This window comes from Psammomys obesus, unplaced genomic scaffold, assembly GCF_907164565.1.
Source record: "Psammomys obesus unplaced genomic scaffold, mPsaObe1.curated_primary_1811, whole genome shotgun sequence".
Classification (NCBI taxonomy): Eukaryota; Metazoa; Chordata; class Mammalia; order Rodentia; family Muridae; genus Psammomys; species Psammomys obesus.
This window is the reverse complement of record NW_026590405.1, coordinates 1,787,374-1,809,729: the sequence shown is the minus strand read 5'-3', so window position 1 is coordinate 1,809,729 and position 22,356 is coordinate 1,787,374. Positions and strand designations below refer to the sequence as shown.

The 22,356-nt window shown below is 50.1% G+C and overlaps 1 protein-coding gene across 3 annotated transcripts in view; it reads left to right on the top strand.

The window, feature by feature from the left end:
- The first annotated feature begins 427 nt into the window (after positions 1 to 427).
- The window catches only part of Trpm2 (transient receptor potential cation channel subfamily M member 2), a 49,037-nt gene continuing 27,108 nt past the window's right edge, over positions 428 to 22,356 (top strand). The window contains exons 1-10 of one of the 3 annotated variants that reach the window (XM_055607221.1): positions 428 to 508; positions 3,613 to 3,795; positions 4,797 to 4,885; positions 10,572 to 10,740; positions 12,987 to 13,167; positions 14,237 to 14,403; positions 15,980 to 16,160; positions 17,602 to 17,663; positions 18,330 to 18,530; positions 19,911 to 20,013. In XM_055607221.1, coding sequence (XP_055463196.1) covers positions 3,634 to 3,795; positions 4,797 to 4,885; positions 10,572 to 10,740; positions 12,987 to 13,167; positions 14,237 to 14,403; positions 15,980 to 16,160; positions 17,602 to 17,663; positions 18,330 to 18,530; positions 19,911 to 20,013 — 1,315 coding nt within the window. In that variant the 5' untranslated portion in view covers positions 428 to 508; positions 3,613 to 3,633. Of the gene's footprint in view, positions 509 to 627; positions 645 to 3,561; positions 3,796 to 4,796; positions 4,886 to 10,571; positions 10,741 to 12,986; positions 13,168 to 14,236; positions 14,404 to 15,979; positions 16,161 to 17,601; positions 17,664 to 18,329; positions 18,531 to 19,910; positions 20,014 to 22,356 lie in introns of those variants that run through there. The other 2 variants (XM_055607222.1, XM_055607220.1) reach the window with 2 other exon arrangements.

Here is a 22,356-nt window from a genome sequence, read left to right as displayed (position 1 = left end):
ATTGGGATTGAGCCTTTTTTTTTTTTTTCCTGTTTTCTCTGTTGTGTGACACTTTTGGGGGGACCCTGGTGCTGCCCCAGTCTTCAGTTCCAAAGGGGTGATCCTAATGTAAGGGTAGCTGCAAGAGACTTCTAACAGGAGGGTCCTGAGGTAGGTGTATGTCGGTACTTAAGTTGGCTCGGGTCCAGCAGGAGACCCTTGGCGCTGGTTCAGGGCTTGGAGACAAGGCTTCGGTGGCACACACAAAGCTCTCCCTCTCAGGACCGCAAGTGCCATTCTGAGCATCTGTCACTAGGTGTCCTGAGGAGACCGACCCGCAGCGGAGCATCTCAGGAGGCCCAGCACATGCTTGGTTCCACGTTCTGAGTTGCGGCTGCCACATAACCAGGCTGAATGACGCAGAGTGCGGGGCGGGCCACTCAGGCTGCGCCTAGCGGAGAGATGCGGGTTAGGGCGGCTGTCCTGCGCAGCTGCGCGAGTGACGCTGGGGTGCGCGGCCTCTGAGCAGGTACCCGGCGCTGGTAGCGGGGCGCTGACCCAGCATCTGGAGAGGAAATGCGGGTTTAGTCGGGGGAAGGGAGCGATGGTTGCAGGGGGTCAGGCGGAATGCGGGGAGGACGCTCTGTCCCGGGAGTGAGTGAGAGGTACAGGGGCACGGGTTGCTGTGTCCTTTGAGTGTGGCAGAAGTGTAAAGATTGAGTCTCGGACCCGGGTGCAGGCATGAGCTTGAGTGCTGATGGCTCTCTGGTGTAGAGATTTCAGCCTGGGTGTGGGGGGGGGGAGGTGTGCCCTGGGAAATGGGGCATAGGTTGGGGTGTTGAGGGGCTGCAAGGTTTGAGCTGCACCCAGGTACAGGTTTGGGAGCTAGTAAACGGCACAGGCTCAGTGTCAGCCGGTGTGGTCTGTGCCCACGCTATCGCTCCCAGCTCCCGGCGCTTTCTCTGGACTCTTTCTCTTAGCTCCTGTGCCCTTTCCTGTGCTTAGCTGTTTAGATCTGAAGTGCTTTCCAGGCCCGTATGTCCAGGATGCCTGAGGAGCAGAGCACCAGCAGGAAGCCCGAGTGCCATAGAGTTTACAGTGAGTGAGGCAGAGAAGGAGCCACATGTCCCGGCCATCAGCCGGGGCTCGCAAGGCCTCCCTCCCAATAAAGTCCCTTATGTTTTCTGGTACATCTGTGTTCCGGGGTGCCCAGATACACCCCGTGTACAGAGGTCTTGAAAGCTAACGCCTACTTGGAAGATGTGCTCAGAGCCCAATTGCGTTTGGCTATACATCCGTTCCTAATGGGGGTCATCTCAGCAGAGGCTGGACTTGGTTGCTGTGAGGCTATCAGGGAGGGTCTTCCACTGTCCATCCCCCACACCTGAGCCCTTGCCTGTCTCTTCCAGTGTCTGTGTGAAGAGTTCAGATTTGAGGGCTCATCTCACATAGGGGTCTTGCTCTGTTCCAGCCTGCTGGCTTCTACAGGTAGACCAGATGGCCCAGACAAATACATTTATAGGTGTCATGTTATATGTCCTATATCCAGGGTGTAGGTACTGGTGTGTCCTCGCTGTCTGTCTGTCCGTCCATTCATTCTTTTCCCTTTGGAGTGCTCTGGACACACACATTTATGCCAACTGCTTGTGGAGATTTTTGGTTATATGCTAGTGTGGGCAAAGCTTCATGTAGGTGTCAGTGGCTGGGGAACCCCACTGAGGGCCAGATGAACACTGATTAAGGTCATTGTCAGTCCTGGGTCTCAGAGCTCCTCCGTCTATATAGCCTTTTACTTTTGGGCAGAGGATAGGAAGGGAAAGAAGCTGAGGCAGGGTCACATTGTGGCCTAAGGACAGAGGTGGGTCCGGGGGATGGACAGCTGAGGGCTGTTTGCAGCTGGGTTTTGAGGACATCTGCAGAGACCCAGTGGCTATGCTGAGACAGCAGCTGTCTGAATGTGAATCTGGATTCAAATACCTCGGAGTTCTCAGGACAGGTGAAGCCATCAGACACTTGCTGTGTACTTGGCCTCCTGGCATCTGGAGGGTAGGCTATCTCAGAATAGCTGCCTCTAGTCTCGGTCTCTCCACACTGGTTTCTGTATTGGCTCCCTTCCCTCTTCTGTCACCTGGGCTTCTTTATTTCTCTGTAGATGGGAGTCAAGACTGGTGGTCACTGAGGGTACAAGCTAAGACTCTTTCAGTCACATACAATCTGTGTCCTGTACTCTCCCTGTTGTGCAAGAAGCTGGCCAGTATTTATTCTCACAGCCCTGGGGTTCTTTGGGAGTGGGATGGAGAGAGGATGGTAGATCAAAGGGTCACAGCATCTGTCTGAAGCCAGCAACTGTAGCCACAGTTCAGCCGCAAGAGCCCTGAAGAGAGCAGGAGGAATGTTGGTCAGCAACTGGGCAGAGGAGCAGCTTGGAGACCTGGTGTCCGAGAAGTGATGTTCAGTGCAGGGAGGGGCACAAGTGTGTGGTTGGTTTTTGCCCCTTGGCACTCCCTCCTGTTTGCCTGCCGGAACAGCTGAGTGAGGGGAGATTGGCATCAGAGGACGGCCCAGGGAAACCTTGTAGAAATGAATACCTTTGTTTTCCTTAGGTTTGTTTTGGTTTTCGTTTTAGTTTTTCAAGACAGGGTTTATCTGTGTAGCCCTGGCTGTCCCAAACTCTCTTTGTAGACCAGGCTGGCCTTGAACTCAGAGATCCGCCTGCCTCTGCCACCCTAGTGCTGGAATTAAAGGTGCAGGCCACCATCTAGCTTCATCATAGTTTCATCAGTGAAAAGGAAACAGAGGTGAATTCTGCCATTTTGGCTCTCATGAACAGCACTGAAGTGATGCTGGCCGCAGGTGTGTTTGGCATTCAAATTGAGTTTTCTTCTGACATTCCCACCAGGAGGACTTCGGGGTCGGATGGGATTTCAGCTCCCCGGACTTCTTTACTTCCACTTGAGTTTGTCTTTCAGCTTGCTCACCATGCCCAGCTTGTTTTCTTTAGTTGTCACCTGAGGAAAACTGACAGCGTTTTTGTGGCCTCCTGGAAGCAGAGCCAGGGAGGGACGGTTTGTACCGACAGACCAGGGGTCATTAACAGCTGGCTTCTTAGGGCGAAGCCTTGTGGTAACTCCCTCCCAGACCTACTTCGTGGGCCAGCTTTTATCTTCCTTTTGGAAAATAAAAGAAGCCAACTGATTTCTACAGCCATGAGATGCAGAACCACAGGCCACACACCAGGGCATGTGGAGACTATAGTAATTTATCTAGTTTCACTGGTCTGGGCTCTCATTCAGGGAACTGGTGAATGGTGATGCTAAGGAGACACATGAGTCCCCATTAGGAATGGGCTCTGATGGCTCTCAGACGCATGCATGCTTGTAGACTGTCCAAGGGCTCTGCTAGGTGATAGACCTCTGGAAGCTTGGAGAGGTGTCCAGACAAAGGGATGTCCAGACAAATAGATGAAGACTCCACAGAGGAAGCAGGTGGGTGTGTCCACTCAGAACTGCAGCCTCATCTTCCTCTTTCAGAAGTATTTCAGTACCTCTCTCCCGGACTGTTTTTCTAGAACCCCCCCAGCCTCACAGATGAGATGAGAATTTCCTGATGGCATCTAGAGATCTCTCTTCTCAGGTGGATCTGGAGCTGTGGAGGATGGAGTCCTCAGACTGGAGAAGACCTGGCTCTGAGCAAGAGGAGGGCTTTGGGGTGCAGGCCAGGAGGGCCACCGATCTGGGCATGGTCGCCAATCTCCGGCGAAGCAATAGCAGCCTTTACAAGAGCAGGAGGCTTCTGTGCCCCTTCAGCAGTGAGAAGGTAGGTTCCTGCTGGCTGGTCTGCTACATGCCGGGCCACAGAGGCTGCCCAATGGTCACCGTCGCTTAGGTCACCCTGGGTTAGTCCAGGCAGCCAGTGACCACAGGCTCATTTCCTACCTAGGTATAGGATCTGCCCACTTCAGTACCTCCGGCCCAGAAATGCTCTTTGAGAGAGGAGAGCCAGGGATATGATGCAGCACCAGCCAGATTGCTTACTGAGTTTTACCCACATACAGATGTTTCCTCTTCTCCACCGCTTGAGAAATGGCCAGGTGGACCCTGAGGCCCCGTGCCAGACGATGGAAGCCCTCACTTCTGTCTTCCTGTTGCACCATAGCTCTATCTCCTCTATCTTTCTGTGGCATCCAGGGGTATCACCTCAGGCCCCAGGCTAGTGTCACCAAAAGCCCTTTTGAGTAATCACATCAAAAGTATATTTGAGCATGTGGTCAGACAGGCAGGAGGGTATCTTGAAAGCCAGGCACCAGGTTTTTCACCCCAGATGGCCTTTTCATTTCTTCTTAAAATAATGTATTTATTTTCATTTTTATGCGCATCAGTGCTTTGCCTGCATGGATGTCTGTGTGAGGGTGATAGATCTTGAAGTTACAGACAGTTGTGAGCTGCCATGTGGGTGCTGGGAATTGAACCCAGGTCCTCTGGAAGAGCAGCCAGTACTCTTTACCGCTGAGCCATCCCTCCAGTCCCACCCCCTGCCCCTGATGTTATTTTCGTATCCTACCATTCCCAAGGAAAGCAAGATGGACATAAACTGTAAAGGGCTCAGCGCAAAGTATCCCCGCCTGGGAGAAAAGGATTGCATAGGCTCATCCCTGCCTCCTGAATACACACTCCAGGATGGGCCCCAGCAAGGGAACTTTTAAGCTTTGAGGTGGCTTTGGGTCCCTCAATGGAAGCTTGTCAAGGAGCAGAGAGAGGTCTAAGGGAGGCCTGGGGTATGTGGCTTCACAATGTCGACATGCTCTTTTTGACTCCCAGCAAGAAAACCTTAGCTCATGGATTCCTGAAAACATCAAGAAGAAGGAGTGTGTGTATTTTGTGGAAAGTTCCAAACTCTCTGATGCGGGGTAAGTGGCGCGGTTTTGATTAAGCTCACTGACGCATTTCTCTTTGTGCCGTGTGACTGCCTGATAGGACCTGCTCATGCCGCCTCAACCAGGGCCAGTAAAAGGGCATCTGGTGTCCATGCCAGGCTGGGAACCCCTAAGTCTCCCCATCTCACCTCAGGAGACACTTGGGAACATGCCCAGTCCATGTCCTTCATGTCCCAAAAAGTAATGTGCTCTGCAGATAGGTCAGCCTACGGCAGAGGGCCGGTTGACCTGTCCAGTGATGTGTCCAGAGTCTTGCTATGGCTGCGAAGCAGCCGTGTTCAGGTCAAGCCTGGTGGGCCAGGGCTCCATTTCATGTCTTTGTCCAAAGAGTCAGGGAACCAGGAACTGTGGGGACCTTGGGAAAGTCCACAGGCCAAAGAAAGTAAACGCTGATTCAGTCAATGTGGTCTGTGTGAACTTGGGTTCTCCAAAGTCACCCCATGTGCTCACTGAGACTTGAGGGCTCCATGTGTTTGTGTTCAGGGCAGAGGGTCATGGCTGTGAAAGTACCTTCTCCAGTTGCCTATGTTGGAACTTCTGCTTTCGAATCCCAGAGAGAGCCTGTCTTAGATACTGACTGTTCTGGTGCTGTGAAGGAAGAGACACCATGATCAAGGGAACTTAAAAAAAAAAAAGAACACTTAATTGGGGGCTTGTTTATGGCTTTAGAGAATAAATCCATGGTCATCATGTTGGGGAGAATGGTAGTAGGCACGCAGGCATGACACTAGAGCAGTGGAGAGCTTATGTGTTGAGACAATAATCATAAGGCAGAGAGAGAGGAAGAGAGGGAAAGACACAGAGAGAGAGAAGCTGAGAAGGTGGTGTAGGATTTTGAAACTTCAAAACTCACCCTCAAGGATATAGCTCCTTCAACAAGGCCACACCTCCTAATCCTTCCCAAATAGTTCCACCATCTGGGAATCAAGTATTCAAATATATGAGCCTAGGGGGCCATTCTCATTCAAACCATCACGGGGCCTGTATGTACTGACAGTCACTTAGAGGTCCACCTGGCAGCCACCAGTGGAAGGAACACCAGTGTTCAGCAAGTGTCATATTATAGCAGCAGGATAGACCTGGTCAGGAGGGCTCCTGTTTCCAGCCTCCAGGTTGAAGATGGGCCACCTGGTAGGTGGATATTCTTCCATTCAGCCCCATGGTGCTGGGGGAGGGGGAGCATCTTACATTTTTCCTCTGCCTGGTCCCTGGAGTCAAGAACACGGGACTGAGAGTGTGCCATTGCCCATGGACAGGCAGAGGAGTAGAGGGAATGGCCAGCATTCTTCCTGTTAGGACAGAGCCTAGGAGCAGATTCACCACTGTGGCCACCAAGCACTTTAGGAACTTCCTTTCTCTACATGTCCTGTCAGACCCAGAACCTTCATTTCCTGACTCCATCCCTCTGGTTTCTTAGTCCCCCAGTACCAGTGGCCACCCTCAGCTTAGCACGGATGTGTCTCACATCCCTTTGGACTGCTGCCACCACAGTCCAGACATTGCCCCATGTCGGCGAGCATTTCCCTCTAACTGTGGGCACATCACCTCTTTCCCACCCTGAAGCCTGATTCTGCAGCATTCATCTGAGGTTGAAGTGGGGCTGGGGAGGTCTTCATCATTAAAGCATGGATGTTGAGCAAGGCCAAGGCCATCACATCTGGGACAGGGTCTCTGAAGCATCCCCACGAGATCTCTTTCCTGTATGTAATTCCTCTTTATGCCTAAATAGGCCGAGACTGTCTGGTTATTCCATTTCTGGGTTATCTGTCACAGCACAGCTTCCTGTTACGGGGTAGGCTGGAGAACACCAGGGGGCTTCAAGGGCTCATTTGGCCAAAGAGAGGAGAGAATGGAGACAGCTTGGCATTGCCTGGGGAGATCCTCCACATCATCAGGTCAAGATACAATAGCCAGGCCTTATCTCAGGGACAGGTCCCTGCCTTCACCTAATCCCGGCCACAGAGTGAGACCACACAAATGTTCCTTAAGATCCTTAAGAACAGGGTGGTGGCACACACCTGTAGTCCCCGTACTTGGGAGGCAGAGATGGGTGGATCTCTGAGTTCAAGGCCAACCTGGTCTACAGAGTGAATCCCAGAACAACCAAGGCTACACAGAGAAACACTGCCTTGAAAAAACAAAAACAAAAAGCAAAAAAAGTCCCTAGAAATAAAAAATACTTGGAGTCCCTTTCAGGGGTCTCTATGATTTTTTTCAGAGTGGAGCAAGGGAATGTGACCCCTCATGAACCTGGCAGCGACAGTGGCAGCCTTCCCCGAATCAGCTGCCTTCTGCTTGTCTGGGTTCTCGAGTTCATCTGGTTTAGATACATCCTCTGCCTACGCTGTACCTTGTCTTTTTTAGGGCTCAGTATATTGCGCTTGCCTCTTCTCTTTTGTGTTGGACTTCTATAGTGTGTGTCCCACTTTTAATTTGGAAATAACTATAGATTTGAAGGAAAGATATGCCTTGTCCCAGTAGCTCTGCTCTGTATAACTGTGGTGCTGTATCAGAACTGAGAGTTCACCCTTGGTCAGAGTTCGCTCTGTTCCGTGTCCTTTTGCACACTTGCAGAGTGTGAGTCTACTCACTCAGGATGCACGCAGCTCTGTTCCCACACAGAGATGGCCCTGTACTTCCTCTCGAGGTCACACATACTCACTGCATCCTTCCTCACCCTGTAGCAACCAGTAATCCAATCTTCATATCAATCTTCTGTAAATCTGTCTTTTGGAGAATGTCCTATGCCTCCTGGCCTGTGTCACACAGATGACACCACATAGTGGGAGAGCTGTGCCTTTTGGCTCATAGCCCTTGAGATTCATTCATGTTCTTGCATCGATTTTCACTGTTGAGCAATTCCCTAATTGTATATATTTGAGGGGAGACTTTGTCGATAATGACTACATCCTGGGTTTGGTTTTGTTTTGCTTTGTTTCTTGACCCCATCTGTCAGTCTCTGAGCTCTCTCTCTCTCTCATCTTCTCTCTCTCTCCAAGGCTGACCTCAAACTCACAAATCTGCTTGCCTCTCCTTCCAAGTGCTGGGACTAAAGGTGTGTGCCACCATGCCTGATGTACTCTCTACTTTTCAATGGGTGTATTTAGATCATTTACCTTTAATATAATTATTGCTGAATTAGGGTTTAAAGCTCCCATTTTTTTCTGTTTTCTTTCTGTTTCAGTTCAGCCTTTTTGTGGTTGCTGTGGTTATTAAGGTTGCATAACAAAATGTGTCATTATCCACAAGTGCTGAGAGTTGCAGTAGATGCAGAAACACATCCTTTCACCATTTCTCACTTACAATAGTTTAGAATACCATGTTTGATCCAGTTCAACCACCAAACATAATTTTAAAAATTCAAGAGAAATGAAATGTACTTACTCATCTTGTTACTCTTCCTACTGTTTCATCTTCCTCTCTGATATTCAGAATGTCTTTGTCCTTTTACTTTTGTTTTGACAATTTTTTTTTGAACAGGGTCTTGTGTAGCCCAGGTTGGCTTTAACTCCCTATGTATCTGAGGATGACCTTGAGTTTAAGATCTTCCTGCCTCTATCTCCACCTCCTGAATACTTGGGTCACAGGGATGCACCACCATGCCGGCTTCATGCAGTGCTAAAGACTGAACCCAGGCCTTTGAACATGCCAGGAGGCACCCTGACAACTGAGTTACCTCCCCACCCTCTTTAGCTGGTCTTTCTAGTTGTTCTACAGTTGGCAAATCTCCTTAATGGTAGTTCAGCTAAAAACATTCCTTGACCTCATCATTCTTGAAGGATAGTTTTGCTGGTTATAGAATTCTGGGTTGTAGCTTTTAATCTTTCAGCACTGAATTTCTTAATGGTTTCCAGGGCTTTTGATAAGAAAGCCCTGGAAAGCTTTTGTGTGCTGGGTGTGGTGGCTCATGCCATTAATTCCAGCACTCAGGAGGCAGAGGCAGGCAGATCTCTACGAGGCTGGAGAGATGGCTTAGTACTCAAGAGCACTAGCAGCTCTTTCAAAGTACCAGGGTTCAGTTCCCAGGACCCATGTGGTGGCTCATCTCTGTTCCTAGCTCCAGTTCTGGGGAATCTGATGCCTTCTTCTGGCCTATTTGGGCACCAGGCACCGATGCAGGTAAAACACTCATACAGGCTGAAACAACAACAGCAAAACCAAGAGGCTTGTAGGGAAGAGAAATGAGCAGGTGACATTTCTGTCTCACTACCTTTTTTAATCAAGCTTTTTTTTCTTTTTCCGTTTTGCAAGTTTGACTATGTCATCTTTTAGCATATTCCTCTCTGGGTGTATGTTTTTTTGTTGTTCACTCAGATCCTTGTATCTGTAGGTTTGTTTGTCTGTTTCTTTGTTTGTTTTTAAAGCAAACATGGGGACGTGTGAGAGCCCGTGTAAAAAAGTTGTGAACTTACTCTGAACTATGAATGGAACAGAGTGCAGAATGTTCTTCCCACAGGTGGCCTTCTAGAAAGATTTTTAAAAAAATATTTATTTATTTATTTATTCATTATGTATACAGTATTCTGAATGCATGTACACCTGCAGGCCAGAAGAGGGCACCAGATCTCATTATAGATGGTTGTGAGTCACCATATGGTTGCTAGGAATTGAACTCCAGACCTTTGGAAGAGCAGCCAGTGTTCTTAACCTCTGAGCCATCTCTCCATCCCCTAGAAAGAATTGCATAAACCACAATAAGTGAATGCATTTGAAAACAAGGACATGAAGGCATTCCCCATGGCATGTCTACATTATCTCTGTGGGAAAGACAAAGGCCTGGGAGGAATATTCTTGGTCTTTCCCCCCACAGGACCAAAGACAATAAGTCATATAAGTACATCCTTGCTGTACTTACTACTTGAGCTACTTGTAAACATCACCTCATGTTTTACTTGCTCTAATAGTAAAAATGAGAAGTGCTTTGTTTGTGCCACCTTTGCACTCACATGATTTGAGTTCCCTGATTACTCCACACAGATCTTCGGCACTGCATTCAATCCATGGAGACACAGCCTGGATGGCCGGGAGTGGGTCAACAGGAAGTTTAGGACGTTATTTCTTTGAAGCCTTGCCTTACCCTTGTCTTCTGGGACTCTGATGACCCTTCAGTCTCACTGGCTCTGTGTCTATACATTTATATTTTGTTTTTGTTTTTGTTTTTTTCCCTCTCTTGTAGTTATTACTGTTTACAGAGCTGAGGGTTCCGGTTGCCATACTGTCTGTCTTTCTGGAGGCTGCAGTTTGTGTCCTGGGTGTTTTTGAATCACTTGTAGAAGCCTTTCTAACCTGGATGTTTTAAAATCCTCACCAGGGGACTCCCATACCTGTGGCATTCTGGCGTGGGTGGCTGTCCTAGCCGACTTGCTTGGTGGCTTGGCGTGACGAATGAGTTTTAACTGAAGCCTATCTGAGGGAGGGAGAAGCAGAACCTTATCATTGCCACATGGGAAAAGTTCAAAGTCCAAGCCCCAGGTCCCCTTTGGTCTAACTGTATATCCTTGCTGATGCTGCCTGTCTGGGTGGACAAGGACACTATATACCCACTGTATCTATGGCCCACTTGACACCCAGGCGGGTGCCTCGCCACTGTTGGGTGGGATGAATGTCCCGGCTCTCCTCTGGTCCCCTGATGCCCACGAGAACCTTGGTATCTTCACAGGAAGGTCGTGTGTGCATGCGGTTACACCCACGAACAGCACTTGGAGGTGGCCATCAAGCCGCACAGCTTCCAGGGCAAGGAGTGGGACCCAAAGAAGCACGTCCACGAGATGCCGACAGATGCCTTTGGCGACATCGTTTTCACGGGCCTGAGCCAGAAAGTGGGGAAGGTGGGTTCCACCCGTCTCGTTCTTCAATGTGCTGGCCCCTGTGACACCGCAGCAGATTTCTCGGGTGGGGTAGGGAGAAAGGGAAGCCCACTATATACCAAAGCATGGCAAGGCATCCTGGGTATTCCTCAGGCAAACAAGAGGCTTGTGAGCAGAGGGGAGAGTAGTGAGCTTCCTACGGGAGGTATGAGCTAATTCTGAAGGGTCTGATGTCTGTCTGGGTCCAAGGGAGCGGGGCTGAGGGGAGGAACCCAGGACCCGGCATAGATGCGGTGCACTTCTGAATGGCAGTGAGGTCCCTGGAAGAAAGGGGAGAGGAAAAATCCTGGTGTGGGAAGCAGAGGCAGGAGTCACTGTAGCTGGCCAAGCAAAGCAACACTGTGCAGGAGACGATACAGACAGATGCAGGAGGAGGCCCTGTCACCTGGCCTCAGGTGAGGCATGGGGAGGCATGGAGGAGGCCTCATCTCTTACTCAGAGTTATGACAGGAAGAGCAATGGCAGGCTTGAAACCAACTGAACCCCAGTTTAGGTCCCTAACCTGACAACCTCTTGGCTCCAGTTGCTTCCTCAAGGGCAGTGACAGGAACAGTCCCAAGCCAGGGACAGTTAGCAGGGGAGGGTGGTAGTACTCCTGTCCTACCAGTGACTGCAACATCTGTTGAGAACCGTAAAGTATGTTCTGACCTTAGTGAAGCCCTTCCTGAGTACATGTGAGCCGTCCACCATCTTATTTTCTTTTCCTGTGATAAAAGGCAGTTCCTAGAGGAAGGTTTTATTCCCGCTTATGGTTTGAGACGACACATTCCAGCATGATAGAGAAGGTATGATGGAGTTCAAGGAGTTCAAAGCTGTGTGGGATGTAAGGCTGCTGGTTGCATCTTGGTGGGTTAAGAGATACAGAGATGCATAGGAGAGACGAAGAGGGAAGTCTGGCAACCTCCCCTCCCCCAGCTAACACCAGCTCCCCAGCAACCAGAAATCCACTTGCTCCAGCTAGATGCCATCTCCTAATGGTTTCACAGTGTCTCAGAACAGTATCTTCAACCAGAGACCAGATGTTCAACTGCCTGAGCCTGTGGGGGCACATTTAATGTTTAAACGTGGTGCCTTCAGTGTGGAGCCAGGTCCCCTTTTCTTCTGGGCATCACAGGCTTTACAATCTAGGAACAAGACCGTGAGAGGCTGGTCCTGGACCCCTGCTCAACTCTGTGAGAACAGCTGCTCTGAGGGCTGACAGGCAGCAGCCACTGTGGTAGCCATTAACATTCTTGGTGGTTCGGCTGTGTCCTGTTTGCTCTGGGGACTCCTAATGTCCCTTTGGAGTTTGTGTTGTCCATCATCCTGCACCTCATGGGTCCCTCAGATGTATCCTAGTCAAGCTGGATCTCCTCAGACAATTGATTTAGCCAGAATGGGAAAGTCCACCATGGGATGTGGGCTGTGGTGCTTGCCTGGTATATGTGGGTCTCTGGGTTCTGTGCATGCATACACGCATGCACGCATAAACACACACACACACACACACACACACACACACACACACACACACACGGTCCATCGTGGGCTCAGAGTGTTCCAGAGTGTGAAGCCAGAGAATTGACACCTTTTATCACTCACCCCCACCTTACTCAGGGGCAGACAATGTGTACCCCAGTGACAGATGCCAGCAGAGGGCAGCCGGTACTGAGTGTGTGAGGAGAATAGGAAGCAGAAGGGGTAGAGGCCAAACCACATGGGAGGAGCCCAGGGTAGGGGCTGATATAAGGAGGTCTGAGGTATTCCCTAAGCAGAAAGGATGGGTAAAGAGAGAGTATGGATGAGTTGGGGAACTGGGCCTTGGAACTTCATAAAGAATAGCCTGGATTTACCTAGGGAGGCCCCGTAGTACCTGGGCCTTTCTTCTAGGCCTCACTGCCTTCTCTTTCTTCTTACAACTCATGTCTTGACATGCTGGTGACTTTTCTTCCTGGGTGTGAGCTCAAGCTGTCCAGCCCCAGGCTGAGCAGGCAGGGCACAGGTGGGCCACACTCCGTGTTGAGTGTGAAGACTGCCATTCTTTCAGGGCACCTTCCCTGTCCCTGCAGGGTATCTACACTGGCCCCTGAAGGGTTCTGTCGCCTGCTTGCTTCCTTCGCCCTGCAAGATGCCCTCACTGTCCCCAGTCAGGTGTCCTTGTGCCTCGTAAGGTTCCCTTGCTGTGTCTCCTGCAAAGTCCCCTCACCAGCTCATGGTTTCCCCCGCAGTATGTCCGGGTCTCCCAGGACACACCCTCCGTTGTCATCTACCAACTCATGACCCAGCACTGGGGCCTGGATGTCCCCAACCTCCTCATCTCCGTTACTGGTGGGGCCAAGAACTTCAACATGAAGCTGAGGCTGAAGAGCATCTTCCGGAGAGGCCTGGTCAAGGTGGCCCAAACCACAGGTGAGTGCTCAGGTCTGCCCAGGCCATGGGTGCAACCTAGAATGAAGGAGATCCCTGGAGATTAGGGTTATGGGGACTGGAAAACTCTTGGGGACAGCTGAGTTCACACCCCAGCTTGGGTCAGATGCCTTGGGTCCCTCATCTACAGACAACATCTCTTTCATACTATTTATTTCTCTGTTGTCCCATGGCGACTGCCATGTGTTAAAATTTTTTTTAAAGATTTATTTATTTTGATCTAGTGCCTATGTGCCTTCATGTGCATGTGTGTGAATGCTATATGTATTTAGATGCCTGTGGACGGCAGAGGAGGACATTGGATCTCCTGGAGCTGAAGTTATAGGCGCTTGTGACCCTCTCAACATGGGTGCTAGAACAGAACTTGGGGTCTCTGGAAGAGCAGCCAGTACTCTTTTACTACTGAGCTATTTTATCTCCAGACCCTAGATTTGATTTGATTTTTTTTATTTGACTTGATTTTAATGTCCACATCACACCAGCTCATGGCTTCAAGGCACTGATTTCAGAGGTCTGGCCGGTGCTTGGCAGTAAGCTAACCACCCAAACAACAGCATATGGGTCTTGGTTCATGTAGCATGTATGTACTTGGCTCATGAAGCTCTGTTAGGTGTATGGTCATCTGTAAGAAGTAGGGCCGAGGGCTTAGGGGCATGGACATCACCCACCACTCTTGGCTCTCAAACTCTGAGAGGAAGGAGAAATGCTGCAGGCCCTGAAATAGGAGACTCAGACCCTATGTGTTCCTCAGCCTTGGACAGAGAAGGCTGAGGGGCAGGGGACCTGCAAAGAGAAGATGCGGGTCTTTGTTCCTGCTCTTTCCTATTGCCATCTTTGCAATGTGGGGAGCTCAGGTCCCAGAAAGGCACTAGGAGGATTCTGTCACAATACAGTGTGTCCTCCTTAATCCTGCTGTAGAGACATCTGCCAATGTGCTTGAGAGTTTAAGGATGAGGTCCCGTGTTAGGAGCACAGTGGGACTCTGGGTGTCCATATTGGCTTGACAGGGTGCACATTGGAACCTAGAGGCATGGCCCGTCTCTTTCCCCAGGGGCCTGGATCATCACTGGGGGGTCCCACACAGGGGTGATGAAGCAGGTGGGTGAGGCGGTACGGGACTTCAGCCTGAGCAGCAGTTGCAAAGAAGGAGAAGTCATCACCATTGGTGTAGCCACATGGGGTACCATCCACAACCGTGAGGGGCTGATCCATCCCACGGTGAGTAGCCGCTCCAGAGTGAGCCTGGGCCAGAGGAGGGAGGCAGGGAGAAGAGGGAGAGGAGTACAGGGAGCAGGCTGGGTTGGGGCAGGGGGTTGGGGGAGGGGTGAAATGTGCTGCAGGGCATGGATCTGATTTGGGTGCTGCGACACCTTGGACACAGTGATCAAGGTGGGCAGCTAACACGGAATGACTCTGTACAGGAGGGATCCACATGCCAGTTATTACTACATGAGGCTACATCCCAAGAGTGGCTTTTCTGAGAAATGGGATTCAAGGAAGGGAGTGATCGATCAGGAACACATAGCTAGCAAGCACTGGGGTTGGATTGAGCCAGGGTATCTGATCACAAAGCCCTAGCTTTTAGATTTGGGCTTTCTCAGAGGCCTCCAGCCAGGAATGCCATGGAACAGCGGTTTCTGGCAGTCAGCAGCAAGTTGAGCTGCCCTTTAATGCCACACCCTGAGCAGCTGCTTAAGAACAGAAACTTGAGTCGGATAGCTTGGTTCACTAAGCAGGGTTTTCTAAGGACACGTTGGATTTGTCCTAATGAGGACATGGACATTTCATTCTCAGTCTGGGCGGGGAAGTCTGAAGAGAACATCATCTGTAACTGGAGAAAGTGTGGCTCAGTGGTTCATTGTCAGACATAGTTGCTCAAAGGACAGTCTTGGGGTTTTTTTGTTTTGTTTTGTTTTATTTATTTATTTTTTTGAGATTTAAAAATTTTATTTATTTAAAGATTTATTTAGTATGTGTACGATGTTCTGTCTGCATGTACATCTGCATGCCAGAAGAGGGCACCAGATCTCAGTATAGATGGTTGTGAGCCACCAGATGGTTGTTGGGAATCAAACTCAGGACCTCTGGAAGAGCAGCCAGCGCTCTTAACTTCTGAGCCCATGCTCTTTCTTTTGTGTCGGAATCATGAAATGTCTCCCTGGGCAGGACTGATCAACTGTTCTGTTTTGCACACACATTTTATGTTATAAGACTGAGGCTAAGAAAGGCCGGGTGGGGGTTGCTTTGAGTTGAGAGCCTTTCCAGTGGTTAGGCTGTTCCACTTTCTGTGAACAGTAGAGAAGGTGTCTGGTCCAGTAGCATCTCCCAGCTTGGTTAGTAGCCTCTTTGGGGTGCAATAAAACATGACCGCAAACCTGATAGCATCAAGCAACTAATGAATCTGTCTACAGTTAGAAGTTACTCTCCCACACAGCACGGACACCATGTCACTCGGCCCCAACAAAAAATGAAGTTAGACTATTCCGGGACACTGATGAGGACCCTTCCTGCCTCTTTAACTTCTGGTGTTTCTGGGAGTTCCTGGGGCGCCATCCATATAATCCAGATAATCCATAATCTCCTTATGTTTAGATCCTTAACATCACAGCTGCAAAGGCTCTTTCTCCAAATAAGAGAATCTCAGCAGATCCTTGGGTTTAGGAATTGGTATTTTTCGGGGGTCATTATTCAAGCTGTTAGCCACCCCACCCCTCCCATTTCCAGAATACAGGTATGGCTTTTTTTTTTTAAACCAATGTGTGTGAGACTTCCCTCCTGCCCCCGTCACCCACAGGGAGGCTTCCCCGCGGAGTACATGCTGGATGAGGAAGGCCAAGGGAATCTGACCTGCCTAGACAGCAACCACTCCCACTTCATCCTGGTGGATGATGGGACCCATGGGCAGTACGGTGTGGAGATTCCGCTGAGGACCAAACTGGAGAAGTTCATATCAGAGCAAACAAAGGAAAGGGGAGGTGAGTGTGTGTGCTTCTGAGGGCAGCTGGGATGCAGAGAACCAAGGCTGGCCCTCTGTCAGAGCCACAGCTGGCTGTCAGATCACAGCACACCTGTATTCGTTTCCCGGGTCCCTGTATGCTTCTTCATGGGGACCCATCTCCTCTGGCTGCGTGGATCAGTGGAAGGGTGCCAGTGTAGGCTTGTCTGTTTGCTACCAGTTAACAGAACAGTCTACATTTTCGACTAGAGACGGTTTCAGGCTGGGAAATGAGGATAGATGACCTCCAGAACTCACACCTTGACTTCAGTTGCTTGTGGGAAGAGGGGTGGGAACACTAGTGTGTGAGGTGAGGAGAGGGCACAGACAGCATGGGGAGGGTTCCAGCTCAGCACGTGGGTTGTCTGGGATGACTCTGGATGGCAGATTTCAAATTTCTTTGTGCTTTCTGCATCAGGAACCCCAAGGGGGCTGGGCACCCCGTCCTCTAATCACCTCCCCCAGGTTCTAGATGGCACAGAACTGGCATTCTGCTGAGTTGCCAGGATATTTGTTGCCTGTTGAGGGACCATACTGGGAGTGCATGCTTTCAGTAAGAACAGCCAGGGTGAGGTGTGTGAAGGCAGGACCCCTCCTCACTGGGTGGGGGAAGGAACTCCTCACATCACTCTCTATTCCTCCTGCCTTCTGGGTGGGGTTGAACAGAATAGGCTCATGATCTGTGCCCCATCCCAGCCCAAGCAGGGTGCATCAGGCCCCTCTTAGAGGTTCCTTAGGCCGGCTTGGATTTTGAGGTACCAGAAAAAGAGCAGCAGAGAAAGGCAGGCTGGCTGGAGTGGTCCACTGGGTAGAGGAGATGGCGCTCTGCTCTTTCCACTCTGTACAGGAGATCAGTCAGGGTGTGATAGGATGCAGGTGGAAGGATGGCATGTGTAATAGATACGGGATGCGGGAGGTGAAGGATGCGGGAGGTGCAGGATACGGGAGGTGGAGGAGGAGGGATGTGGTAGGTAGCTCAGGGGTAGGTGCAAGGGTGGGAAGCATGGTCGGATGCAGGGGCAGGGAGAATGGTCAGGGGTAGAGGTGGGTCAAACAGCCAGTCAAAAAAACATTATGGTTTTTCGAGACAGGGATTCTCTGTGTAGCCCCGAATGTCCTGCAACTCACTCTATAGACCTGGCTGGCCTCCAACTCACAGAGATCCGCCTGCCTCTGCCTCTCGAGTGCCAAGATTAAAGGCGTGTGCCACCACCACCTGCCTGGGTTTGTTCCTGTACGGTGAAGGAGCTACTTGTTGGTAGGCCATCACTGTTCACCTTTAGCAGCTGCCCATTATCTACCACTCAGCCCAGCTGGTGCTCCCGCTCGTGACTAGGGTGGAGCCTGCCGAGGAAGCAGCCTTGAATACGAGGTCTGTGCTTCCCCCAACTTGCCTTCACCTGGGATCCATGTCTGCCTAGGTGTGGCCATCAGGATCCCCATTGTCTGTGTGGTGTTGGAGGGTGGCCCTGGCACCCTGCATGTGAGTACGAGCTGCCAGGCAGCGTGGGGCTCGGGGTAGGGAGCCGTGGAGGGAGGACAGGAGGTGCTTTTGCTCCAATCTGGTGCTGTCCTCTGGATCCGGAGGAAAGGAAATCCACAACAGGACAAGGCTGTTTCCCGGTGCGGGAGAGGAGGCATGTGATTGTGTAGACACGTGTGTGGGAGAGGTGGCTCGGCTTTAGCCCAGGCCATGGTGGGGATGCTGGCTTTCTCTTCCCAGAACCTCTCCTGAAGGTCTCCACCCAGTGTCCCAGGCACTGGAGCTGAAATCTGGGGTTTTCCTCATGGTCCTGGTATCCCCTTGGCCTTGGTTATTCTGGGTTCACACGGCACCCCAGACCCACACCCCTGTGTGTGGGTCTGGTCAATGGCTATGCCATGAACCCTTTTTATCACAGTGGTATTGGGTGTTCAGTGATAAGCCCGAGTCAGGTGTGCCAGCGGTACATTCCTTGTGTGTGAGCAACAGCTCTCCTGCCTCTTGAACAGTGGACTGCACCATACCCGTGAGGGCTTCCAGCTTCAGAGCTGCTCACTCTAGCAGCCAGTGAGCTGCAGCCTCAGCTGCCGTTGAATGATGGCAAAAGGCCATCTCACACTTGGTTGAGGGCTCTGGCCCAGCTCACGCTTGGTTCTGGTTCGGCAGACCATCTACAATGCCATCACCAACGGCACACCCTGTGTGATAGTGGAGGGCTCCGGCCGAGTGGCTGACGTCATCGCACAGGTGGCCGCTCTGCCCGTCTCCGAGATCACCATCTCCTTGATCCAACAGAAGCTGAGCATCTTCTTCCAGGAGATGTTTGAGACTTTCACTGAAAACCAAATCGTGGAATGGACCAAAAAGGTGAGGCGCACAGGCATATGGTCACCAGGCTGACCCCCAGACACAGCAGGGCTCCAGAGACCTGAAATGGGTCAGAGTGGGTATATGATTGAATTTGCAGATGGTGGGAGCTCTGAACTCCAGAAGAGGAAGGGGTCTCTTGGTTGGGCACTGGGAGGTTGAAACATATGGCAGACAGCATGTCAAAGGAGAACTGAGATTTGAACTCGGTTCTATAGGATGTAGGATGACAGGGCCAGGCTGGGACACCTCAGAGCTTGGGAGTGTTTTTTCTGGGACCCAGAACCTGTTGCAGTGGAGGGCCAGAAAGCACTGCAGAGCACAGGAAGGGCCTTGGCTGAGAGGCTGGCCACAGAGGACCTTACTGGCCACAGCAGTGAGTAGTCTAGCCTTGTCTCCTCATAAGAGCACTAAGGAGCAGCCTCAGAAGTGCCCAGCTCCCCATTCCGGAAGCTGGGTTTTGGGGTGATGCCCTAACGAGCCCTGAAGAGGCACCAAACTAATGCCGAGTGTGTAGCAAGTGTCTATACCTTTGGTATGTCCTCTGCAAAGCAGGCTGGGTCAGGGCTCACACCCAGGATTTTACACACTCTGTGAGTAGCCAAGCTCCAGGGGAGCTGAGTTTAGGTCCCACTAGCCATAAGCTACAGGGACACCTGGACCTAGCCACACTAGACTGTGACTCGTGGAGGGGCTTGGGTTGTGGCTACACAGAGGGGAATTAAGAACTCTCTGACTCCGTGACTCAGGGAAGCATGGAGACCTCATTTTAAATTTGCTAAGGATTCAGAGTGGCCTTGGCCTTTGGTGTGGAGTGCTCTGTGGAGATTATCCAGCAGAGAAACAACGAATTTTGTGAGATCCCCACCCCCTCCCCTCAACCCCTCTCTTCTCCTCCCTACCTCCCCAGTCTTGGAGGCCTTTGCTTCCTTGTTGGGTGTGCTGTGAGCTTTTGGGCAGCTTGGGAGCCTTTTCTCAGCAACATTATAAATTATTCAGACAATTCAGAGAACTGAATTGAATCTCTCTTTGTCTAAAAGTATTTTTGTTACATTTATGTGTGTGCGTGTGTGTGTGTGTGTGTGTGTGTGTGTGTGTGTGTGTGTGGTCATGTTCACATGTTGGTGCACACATCATGCATGTCAGAGGGTAACTTTGTGCAAGTCAGTCCTTTCTTTTACCACAAGTCAGTCCTTTCTTTTACCATATGGGTCCTAGGAGATTGAAGAAGGGTCACCATGCTTGGTGGCAAGAACTCTTACTGGCTGAGCCTGCCCAGACTAGGGAGTGTGGCTTCTTTTGGGGGCCTCAATCTCTTTTGTCCTTCAAGGAGGCAGAGTACCCCCAACCCTGAGTCTTGCTGAAATCCATTTGCTGCAGATCCAAGACATTGTCCGGAGGCGACAGCTGCTGACGATCTTCCGGGAAGGCAAGGATGGTCAGCAAGATGTGGACGTGGCCATTCTGCAGGCTTTACTAAAAGGTGGGTCGAGGGGCAGAGGGGAAAAATGGAGGGGAGAGGCCAGAATGTAGGTGCTCGGGATGAATGACAGCATCTCTGTGAGATGGACCGGCCAGAGAGCAGCTGCTCTGGCTCACGCCTCTGTACATCCTTCCCACCCAAGAAGCCCAGCAAATTCCCGGTGAGATGAACTCAAAGGTACCCATACCTCTCCCATTACAGTCAAGCTTTTCTAAGACAGTGAACTTGAGACTAGCAATGAAAGGTGGCTTATCCCATGTAAGGGGGTCTCAATAAGCTAATATACAGATTTTTTAAAAAATTATTTAGCTTTATTTCATGTGCATTGGTGTTTTGCCTGCATGTAGGTCTGTGTGAGAGTGTCAGATCTTGGAGTTACAGTTGTGAGCTACCTTGTGGGTCCTGGAATTTGAACCTGGGTCCTCTGGAAGAACAGTCAGAGCCCTTAACCACTGAGCCATCTTTCCATCCCCCAATATACAGATTTCTAATTAGATGCTTTAGAAGGTGGAAGGCAGAGGGCTGCAAAGTAGGGGAGAAATTAAAATATTCTCAGACAAACAAAAGCATAGGGAACTTGTAACCACAAGGCCTGAGTTACAAGAAATGCCCAAGAGAGCCAGCGGTGTGAATTGAAAGGACATTAGACAGTGACTCAATATCATATGAAGAAAAAAAAATCCCAAACAGGCAAATGCACGGGCAGTTATGAAAGCATATGTCACTGTAACAGTGGTTCATAACTGTTACAGTGACATTAAATTACATTAGAGGTTAAAACAATAACAATTACTAATCTAAAAGCTTGTATTCTAAGACAGGTCTCCTGGCTCATGCTTATAATTCTAGAACTTCAGAGCCTGAAGCAAGAGATTCACTGCCAAGTTTAAGGCCAGGCTGGGCTCTATATTATATTCAAGATTAACTTGTGGAGCCTGCAAGACAGCTTACAAGGCATCTACACTGCAGCAAACTCCACTCATAAGAAGAACTTAAAAGTAGACAAGTGTAGAGGAGGAGGTAGACAGGTGCTGAGAAGGGGCACAGAAGGCCCCAGAAAAAGGGTTTTGTATGACATTATTTCTGGCGAGACACAAACCATCTGCTCACCTCAGACAGGGAACGGATGACAGACCAAAGTAGCACTAACCACCAAACTCCAACTTGGTAAGCCAGTGAGTTTATTGAGGTTACTTAGAGGAGTGTGGGTGAGAAGTTACAGACGCATGGGTGATTCAAAGGCAGAAGCATCGTCACTGGAAGTCCACCCCAGCATGGGTGAAAACTCAGAAAAATTGCATCCCTGAAGCTCTCTGTACCACTTTCAGGAAGCTGCATGTGTGGGAGAGTCTCCTTGTCTTAGCATTCCTCATTGCTTATATAACCCTGGGAAGTAATGGACCTTGCGAGTTTGGTGGATTTCAGGGACTTCCTGAGTATTAATGAGCTTGCCCACAGGAAGGAAGGTTTCAGCTGGAGAAACGGGGGCTGGAGATACATAGTCTCAGTGTGGTTTCAGCATGTTTTTCCTGGTGAATTTTCTGTGGCATCGGGCATGTTTCATAGCTTCTGTTGTCGTTTTCTCTCCTTGGTGAAGCATCTTTTGTGTCTTTTGAGCGTTCTTTTTGGCTGTTTGTCTTCCTGTTTCTGAGCTATAGTTGTTTACTGTTCATTCTGATAGGAGTCCTCCATCAGGCATGGGAAATGGGAAGTCTTTCCTTGGTTTGTGGGTTGCGGCCCTGTTTTCTTCAGGTGGCTTTGAAGAGCACAGGGATTACCTTTCATGGTTTTTCAACTTTTCCCTTTGCAGTTTGTATTCTCTGTGTTTTGGCTTAGAACTCTGCCTGTCCTAAGGCTACAAATATTCACTGATACCACTTTTACACACATAGCCCATTTAAACACCCTATTGTGGTGTAAGAGAGAAAACCAAAATTGGTTTTGTCCTTCTTCAAATAGAAACCATGTGCAGGCTTGGGGACCTGAGTTCTGATCTCCAACACACACACACACACACACACACACACATACACACACACACACACACACACACACACACACACACACACAGTTAAGCAGAGAACACACTAAGAAATGTTTGGCTGATATGCATTCCTGAGAATTTGGGTGGTATGGCTGCTACAGAATGGAGACAAATTCGGCACCTCTGTGTGTGTGTGTGTGTGTGTGTGTGTCTGTGTGTGTGTGTGTGTCTGTGTGTCTGTGTGTGCGTGTTGGCTTTTGGAAAGCTGCTTTTCATATTAGTGTAAATGTATGTTTTTTAGAACTCTTTTTTTGTGTGATTTTTTTCCCCTTATGCTATAGTCTACTTGTCACATAGGG